The sequence below is a fragment of the Anabas testudineus genome, chromosome 24, assembly GCF_900324465.2.
Source record: "Anabas testudineus chromosome 24, fAnaTes1.2, whole genome shotgun sequence".
In the NCBI taxonomy this organism is placed as follows: domain Eukaryota; kingdom Metazoa; phylum Chordata; class Actinopteri; order Anabantiformes; family Anabantidae; genus Anabas; species Anabas testudineus.
This window is the reverse complement of record NC_046632.1, coordinates 6,535,488-6,544,656: the sequence shown is the minus strand read 5'-3', so window position 1 is coordinate 6,544,656 and position 9,169 is coordinate 6,535,488. Positions and strand designations below refer to the sequence as shown.

The following is a 9,169-nucleotide window of genomic DNA, read 5'->3' as shown; positions in this document are numbered from 1 at the left end:
TTGAGATGTGTTGCATGGATTTTTCCTTCATCACTCTTTATGGTCTGCTCCTCTTCTTCTCTCAGTGTCTATTCGAGGGACTTCCTTTCAGTCATCAACAGTGTATTTTCCTCTTTGTTGTTTGGGTCTTCCATATTCTCTAAATTCAGCTGTTCTCATTTCCAACTATTTCACTCTAACGTCACCTCTGAACGGAGAAGCAGAAAGACACATTTATGGATCAGTGTTGTTATAATATATGAGGTTATTTCTCTCTCTTTCCTCTAAGCCATTTCTCTCTGAAACACTATAATGGGATATTGATTCACCCTGGACAGAGAATGGAGCTTTTTTCTCACAGAGAGATACCTCTGCCAATGGCCCAGTAAAAATAAAAGCACAAGTACAGAAGTACATCAGTGGGACTGCAGGGGATCAGTGCGGATCAAAGTGAATGCTGTAGAGTCAGTGAGTTACTATTAATGCCAATGATATGATACATCCACGTATTCACAAAACACCTTAGTCAACTCTTTCAGTGACAGGAATCAGCATCAAGGTACAGGTAAATCAAGAATGTGATAAAATGGGTTTTTTGGTTTGGAGTCCAGTCGAATATGGAGATTGGTGGACTTGAAGGCATCAAGAGCATATATTTTTCTTTTTCCTGTTTTTTCTGAGCAGACTATTTGACACATTACCAGCTGGAAACGCATAGGTGTCATTAATATCATTTAATCTCCCTAATGAATTTGTGCATTTAGATACGTTTGCATTTTACAGTAACAAATTAAACAGGGCATAATCTTTTTAAGGCAAAAAAAAAAAGATATTCTTCATCATCTTTGGATGTTACTGCTTACTGGGGGGGGGGGGGGGGGGGGGGACCAATTTAGTTAAATTCAAAATCAAAGAAATATAAAAAAGAAAAAATCCTGGCAGCGTGGACGGCCCTTGAAGGCATCATTTGAACCATTATACACTGTAGGAGGATACAAACTCAAAGGGAATATAACCAAACAAATGTTATGAGGACAGAGCATCACTGACAGGTGTGTGACAGTGAACATGTAGTAGTATGAGTGTGAGGCCCTGGCTGCGTCCGATTTCGACGTGTGTCGTTAGTGCGCAGGTGCAGTGCCCGCTGTCTCACTGCCCTGGACACATAAACGGAACTGGACATCATCATTAGCATTTGTTTCACCTGTCGCTGAATTTCAAACACGATAAATGTCAACATATGAACTTTTAGTTTGACTCGTCTTTATCCTGGTGAGTAGAGGAAACCCCGACATTGGTGTAATTGTTTATTAATATTGAAACATGTCCAGCTGGTCCAACTTATTTCGACGTAAACATATGAATTTATGTCAGAAGAACCACTGGACAGACTGAGCGACACCATTACTGGACTGTGTGAAACTCAACAACTGGTGAGTTGTTTATTGTCCTTTTTAATTTAATTATTATTTGTAAGTTGGCAGCTACTTTGCGTTTTTAATGTACTTGTGAACCTGTTGTTTAACTAACTTGTGTTGGTGGTTTGAGCAGCTTATTGTCATAACTAAACGAGGCCTCCGTCTCCGTATAATGCTGAAAATACAAAGTTAAATAATAAAACTACTGCCAGCGTGGACGGACTATGAGACAAAAGGGCCTCAAGGGCACAGGCAGGTTAAGGACCCACACAAAACCAGTCCTTACATACGAGTCCAGTCTTTATGTGTCCCCCCTCTGCTCATTTCTTTTTTCAGTTTCTTTTGGATTAATTTATTTGGGCTCATTTTGTGTGTGTTTTTAGGTCTTTTTTTTTTTTTTCTTCAAATGAAAAGTCAACTTCATACAAACCCCCCTGCCCAGGGCCCCCTAACCTTGGGCCCTTGGGCCCCTAGGCCTGTTCCCAGTTGGCCTGTTCAGTAATCTGTCCATCCCTGGCAGTCCTCAGACTATCAGATTGATCTGGTGTAGCTAGGAGAGAATAAGATGCCTCTTTTTTCAGGTGTTTTGATGGTTATTTGGTGCAAACATTTGAGAGGCCGTGCTCACTGTTGTTTTTTTAATTATTCTGTCACAAGTTGCTGGATGTGAGAATATCCTGTTTATTACCAACCACTGACGACCTCCGGCACAGTATCTGTTGAAGTGTGGACGTGTGAGGTCAGCTGGATTATTTTGTGTGTCTGTTTGTGTGTAAAGGCATTTTAATCAAGTTAATACAGCCCCGCTAGTGTGTGGATGTCTGTGAGAATCGTTGGTATCATTTGTGATTTTTATATTTGACAGCTTTTATAATTCTCTGTGCTACTATTGTTAAATGCATTGCTATTTTACCTTGGATTTTTACATTCAGATGGCCGCTCAAGTCTTAAATTGACCTTTTTGAAACCATATGTTTGAGAGTTTCCAACAATGAAGTGACCAGGCTGAGTGAAGAAGTGGACTAAGAGGCTGGGACTTTGATTTGTTGTGACTGAGGATAATGAATGAGGTTCATGCTGAAACAAATGTGAGTAGCTGACACAAATGCTTTATTTTCAATTAGACTTGTTCATATTGCGTTTCACTTGAAGGTCCACAGTCAGATGACAAAATCAATACCTCATCCCTGCAGCTTCTTAGCTGACAGATGTATCAGTCACCTTTTCCATGCGACTGTCGCATTTTTCAAAACAGCTCATTTTTTTTAAACCACTGCAGGAAAAGGAACTTTTATTGACTTATTAGGATTGAAGAGAATATTCTGTAGTAAGGCGATAGACAATACAAATAACTTGGCAGGAGTGATTCCAGCAATTTATTTCAATGAACAGAAGTATACTGCACACGATTGCATCAGCAGAGGTTTATGCATAGACCTTGTTTTTGAAAATATTCCACACATAGTTGTTTTTTCATTATTAACCTCTCTGTACTTTCATAAACACATACGGCACTCTGATAAATTCTTCATTATTTAGTATAGAATAATGTACTTCTTTCTTCCTTTTTTGATATGTTCCAAACATCAGTGTGGAGAAAAAGATTTGTTAAAGGATCTGAATGCCACTACACTGTACGAACTACAAGACACTGTCATCACTATAGCTGCATTCAAAATGAAAAATAGGATTTTTTTGAAGAAAAATATATTGTAGCTAGCTAATAGGTGTTGAAATGATGTAGCAGAAATTCCACAGAGAGAAAGAGAATGGGACAACAAACTGTTGACTAAATACAGCACAAGCTCAAGCAATATCTGTTTCTTTCAGAGATAATTTGGATAGAAATGGCTGTGAGAAGCAGGGGTCCACAGATGTTGCTTTTTAGATGATAGATAACCCCAGTCTGAACAAGAATTAAATATATTTTCATAAAAGCATAAATTAATGTTCTCTTTTAATATTTATCAAAATTATAATCACCGCAATGCAGATATAACACTGAATTTATGGCATAAAGATTTAACTTGGTAGTCAGGTAAATTAGGTCTTGTTGGATTAACCCTCCAGCTACATCCATGCTAGGCCCGAACTGTCCCAGTAACTTGTGTTTTAGCTTTTCAATAGTCCCAGTGGGCCTACAATACAGGCTACACACACTTTTCCCTCAGGGAGTCAGTCCATGGCTGGGAACTTTCCTCTGTGGTGTTGGGCCTAGGACAACGAGTAGTCAAGTCTTTTACCATTTTAGCGTTGGAGAGAGCTGAGGGAGTTGCCACTGTGCTGCTGATTACATATTCTTGTACATGGAGCGATCTCTGGGGAGTTGGGGCTGGTTCGCTGTCAGCTTGAGGTGGAAGTGGTAGATTGTAAGTGTAATGATGATTATAAGGCCCAAAATGAGGCCCAGGACAAGAGGGAGGGTCTCCTCCAGTCGCTCCCTCTGGTCAGTGATACACTTGTAGGCTGCAGACAGTGGAATAATAAACGCAGTCAGAATGATGAAATGATTGAAACATGCTGAAAAGGGTACAAAAGGCCAAAAGCCATCTTGAATGTCTACCTAATGCATTTGTATTAATTTTAACTTAAGGGTGTAACATTTTCTTGATCACTTACTTGGTCTCTAAAATGTCAGAAAATAGGACAATGCCAAATAATCTCAACAATCGCTTCTGTTGTTTTGTCTGACCACATTTAAACCCCGAAAATATTCAATTTACAGTGACAAAGGTGGCAAAATACAAAATTAATTTAGATTGAATGCTTCAAAGAAAATAACTTATTATCTGCAGTTTTAAGTTTTTGAATGCTGAAATTATGAAACAAACCTTAATTTAGAATAAAACTAATTGTTGTTTTTTTTTATATTTTATTGATTGAAACCGAATATGTACTGTGTTTCTATTCTTTTTCTTTCTTTTTCTTTTCTAAAGGATTAATTAAATTTTAGTGTTCCATCAAAATGGGAAATGGGTCGAAACCATTCTCTTCACCTCTTGTGCTGAGTTAACTTGACATTAGCATGCACACTACACACACAATCTTCCACGTGTTAGTCAGAGGAGGAGATCCGAACAATTGACCAGTTTGTGCATATGGTTTAAAGTTGGAGGTGTTGTCTCCTGAGGACAGCAGTAATGCACACCAGGAGGAAGGCAGTGAAGCAAAGCACAGCCTAGTTTACAGCAGCTCAGAGCAAATGATTCTTCCAAGGTGATGGCTTCAGAGGACAGCCAGGTACATTGAGTATGTCTATAAAAGCTGCATTGAGGGCAAGGATATGACTGCACTCAAAGTCCTGATGAACTCCACCCCTTCTCTCCTCCTCCCTTGCTTTCTCTCCCTCTCTTCCTTCTCTCATGCATCTCCACCCCCTCATTTTTTCCTGTGTTACCCTCTCTCTCTCTCTCTCTCTCTCTCTCTCTCTCATACTGCAGCACTAACCCTCCAGAGGTGTGTGTGTGTGTGTGTGTGTGTGTATAGAGGGGGAGAAAAGTGAGACTATAACACACTTTCCCTGAAGATTTCTCATCATTACCTTAGTTTTTCTTATTGTGGCAGTGTTTCTCAAAAGGATAAAGTGGTTTGGTTGTTCTTACGTTCACTGAACATGAAGTCAGAGGCGATGTCGAAGGGCTGGATCTGGACATCGTACATGGAGACAGTGATGCCCTTCTGGTGGTCACTTGAGATGAGAGTGAGCGTCTGCTGTGCTGTGCACAAATAGGAGTGCCCCGTTGGGGTCACCAGGGCTGACAAGCGGTGGGTGCTGGCTGTGTGCTTCCCAGCTAGAGAGAAAGAAAGAATCATGAAAATGAAGTAAACATGAAGGCATTGTGATATATAGTAGCCAAGGTTAAGGTGTGTGTGTGTGTGTGTGTGTGTGTGTGTGTGTGTGTGTAATGAATTTATTTTATTTAGGCTAGATTCTCACCAAAAGCAATAAACTCATTAGTAAACAACCCCAAAAGAATAAAACACAAACTGTATATGTTGCAAGTTGACTATAAAATGGTAAAAAGTAAAATAAAATAAAATAAATAAAAGTCAGTGTTAATAATATTTGAGATTAAAAATAGTCTTTTTCAGGCGCATGATACATTTCTAGTAACTTAACATTGACATTGGCTACATGGGCGAAAATCATAAATCCCTGCATGAATCAACCCACTAATTGCAGCTAAAAGCTAATATGAGGTGAATGATATCAAAGCAGGAGGGAAGGAAATGTGCTGATTATCTACTGTCCACAGGCTCGGCGGCAGACTCACGGTTATATGCGTTTATAAAATGCGATGTGTCCGACGTGTCGTAGACGAACTGGACCTTGCTGACCTTCCATACTTCGGTGCCCTTGTCACGAACCTCCTGCAACAAATAAAAGCGTAAAACCTTTCCAGTGCATGGAAGAGGCAGGTGGACCTAGACTAAGTAAAAATAGCAAGCCTGAGAGGTCATTAGACTTCCGTCAACTGTTAGTGCTATTTGTGTAGTCATTCCCTTACCAAAATAATTTCACATTATTTAGGAATTGTCTCTGCAGGACAGTGAACATGACTGCGCTAGTGAGGTTTATTATCGTTTAATTCAAGGAAAAGGCACCAAATAAAACACTGTAGTGACTCGTTTCCAAGTCCACAACTTAAGAATCCGAGGGACAGTCAATTTGTTAAAACGTGGATTATATTTTTCTGCTGTGTGGCGATTTCTATGAGATTAGTCCAACTTTTGAATTCAGTGCCATGTATAACAGCTGTTTCCTCTGCCTTGTCTCACTCACCTTAGAGAAGTAGATGCGGAGGGTGTAGGCGTTGTTCTTCCAGCTTATGTGGATCTCTGACTCCGTGCTCCCACATTTCCCGTCAATTTCTGCACTACGGGGCAAAGTGAACGACGCCTGCTCTGTGATCAACTAGAAAAAACAGACAACATGCTTGTGAAAAACGTTGTCTGACAGCGACCCTGATTAAAACGGAGTTTTTTAAGCATTTACATTTCATTTTACGCTTTGAACGTAAAGTGTCAATAACGAATCCGAAGAGTTTAGTAGATTAGTGAAATAAATGAATTGTTCGTCCAAACCGAAGCAGTCAGCGATCCCTTCACTGATCATAAAGATCTTTAACAGTGGAATTCATTGAGGCGCCAACATTTTACGCACGGCAGCGCAATACCGTTTCCAAATAATGAACTCAGTCATTTAACCGAAAGAATCGATGTAAGTAAATGGGAAAGTATTTGACATGGTAAATGACTGGTTTCTAGTCTGTTAACTACATTTAACGGGAACAGTATTTGATGTGTTCAACACAAAGCAACACAGCGTTGAATTTACACCTCTACATAATATGAAGGGGATTCCTTACGTCTATCCCGTTGAGCGCGAGCACGTCATATGGCACGAGGAATTTAACGGCAAACTCGACCATCAGACATGTTGTTCCGTTCTCCCGGACCGCGAATATGGCTTTATCTGGGTTGTTGGAGAGACCGGACAGGTTCTCTCCTTCCTGCTCCGCCAGCACCACGGACAGCGCGAGCACACCTGGAAACAAAGGACACGAGAAGAGACTGTTGAAAAGTTGGAGTTGGCTGCACATCAACTGGATAGCAGATGAAACAGGCACGCACGCACACACACTGACGCGCACACACACACACACTGACGCGCACAAACGAAAACGTGCAGAATCAGCAGAAGCAGAGGCGCAGTGGGCTACTGTCAGTTCATCTGAAGGTCTCACATCTTCACATCTCCTGTTTCTTCACGGCAAAGTCAGGCTAAAAACAGTGGTGACTGATATCTGCAGTATCAGGGGAGCAACGACAGCAGCTGTCTGCAGTCGAAGGGACGTCAGAAAGTGAACTCTCCAACTCGGATCTTTTTAAAACCACTTTTGTTTTTGTAGGAGAAGGAAACAGCAGCATGGCGATGGGCGCATACACTCTGGCGTGACTAAACACACGCTGGCTAGGTACACTCCCTCGTGCACTCACCTACACATACACTGCAATGAGGAGTCACGACAGCTGCACACGCGCGTACACACGCGCGTACACACACGCACACACACACACACACACACACACACACACACACACAGACTTACCAAACAGGCTGAGCAGCAAAGGTCGGACGCTCTCCGTGGTCCTGAAACCGAGTCGTCCCATTTCTATCAGTTTCCCCAGCGCTGATAAAGGAGACTGACTGGGCAGCCTGTTCTGAGCCCTCGAAGAAAAGACAGAAGCACGGACAGGGAGGCGGGAGAGAAAGAGGGGAAAGAGGAAGAGGAGGGATTCCTGTACTCAGCGCCCAGAAGTCACGCTCAGATCATCGCGAATGCAGCAAAAAATGTCTCCAGGTTGGACGTGAGATCCGGTTTACTGTGCAGAAGAAGCCGGTACTGAGGAGTTCTGGTGGTTTAAGCCGTCCTGTCTGCCGGTTGGCAGGATTTAACCCAGTGACAGCTGCAGGAAGGAGCTTGTTCTACACATTATTAACAGCAAAAACAACGGTCCAACTTGATTTGTCTCCCGAAAAGAGACTCTGCGTGCAAGTCTCGGTTATTCCCGCAATGCTGTAGTCTCCATCTCTGTGGGAGCAGCTGTAGGTTGGACTGAAATGATGTATGTCTGGAGGGAAACGCCGACAACACCCCCTCCCTCCCCCTCTCAAACTCCATTTCTCCAAGGTTGCAGCTGAGAGTGTGTGAGAATGAGAGTTACAAATATCTGCTTGATCGCATGTAGACTTTGGTTATAGAACAAGATGAGATCATAGCATTTAAACTTGTATCGTTGTAAAGTAGAGATATCGAGATTAGACTACAACAACAGTGAGCCCCGCGCCATTGGGGCATAATTATATTTATTTATTTATTTACGAAATGTAATTTAGAGACTAATTACCCACCCATACGACTCATTTACCACCAGCCTTAACTTAGCACTTCTGTTGGGTCTTTTTGTCTCATCTAACACGTGTTCGTATCATATGCTGAGTTAACAAACATTAAACTCATTAACTAAATCTCACCTAACAGCAGAAATATACAGATTCATGAAGTGTCATAGCATAAAGCATTAAGTCTTAATGTATTGCACACCACCCCCCTTCTATGTAACCCCACCCACTGCAAAAGAAGTGGCAGCTGCACCCAGGAGCAGCCACTTTCACAGAAACTTACAGATTACTCTTTACTCTGTAGCTGTGATGTCCAGCTGGCAGGTGCTGGAATTTACACTTGTAGTTAATGTAGTAAGTATTTCCTGTGCTTATTGCTGTTTTATTCCGCACTAGCCTTTATTGGTTTGTAAAATCTCTCTTTCGGTGGAAAGATCCAGATGTGAAATAGCAGAAACCTTGTGGAGGGCAAATGCATTCTTACTGTTGTTGGTAAACAGTTACAAGAACGTGAGACACCGATGATGTTTTATGTTCTGATCGCTCGCAGGAAACGCATTAAGTCCTGAAGATGTGTGAGATCAGGAGACACCCACTGAGAGTAAATTTAGAAACATGGAACAAATGATCGCTTTGACGGATCCAAATAAGCCGCACTGACTATACAGGGAACGTTTTACGCACGACGCTTCTTGCTTCTCTTAGTTTGATATTCGGAACTGAAAGTCAAACTCGCACTTCACGGAGCTGATGCTGTCGATGCTGGGTTTACTGCCAACCTGGGGATGCTTTATACCCAGAGGAAACGTTTCTGATCTCGGAATCCGCCCTGAAGTCAACACCGAATCCTCATCTAACTCTTTTG

At 41.7% G+C, this 9,169-nt stretch overlaps 1 protein-coding gene across 1 annotated transcript; it reads right to left on the bottom strand.

The window, feature by feature from the left end:
* Positions 1-2,834: 2,834 nt before the first annotated feature.
* Positions 2,835-7,833, bottom strand: lamp5 (lysosomal associated membrane protein family member 5). The gene is made up of 6 exons (XM_026341725.1): positions 7,511-7,833; positions 6,767-6,945; positions 6,181-6,312; positions 5,672-5,768; positions 5,000-5,188; positions 2,835-3,863 (listed from the first exon to the last, which is right to left on the bottom strand). Exons 1-6 carry the CDS (start codon positions 7,569-7,571, stop codon positions 3,688-3,690), a joined length of 834 nt encoding a protein of 277 aa, XP_026197510.1. The 5' UTR covers positions 7,572-7,833; the 3' UTR covers positions 2,835-3,687.
* Between the last annotated feature and the right edge of the window lie 1,336 nt (positions 7,834-9,169).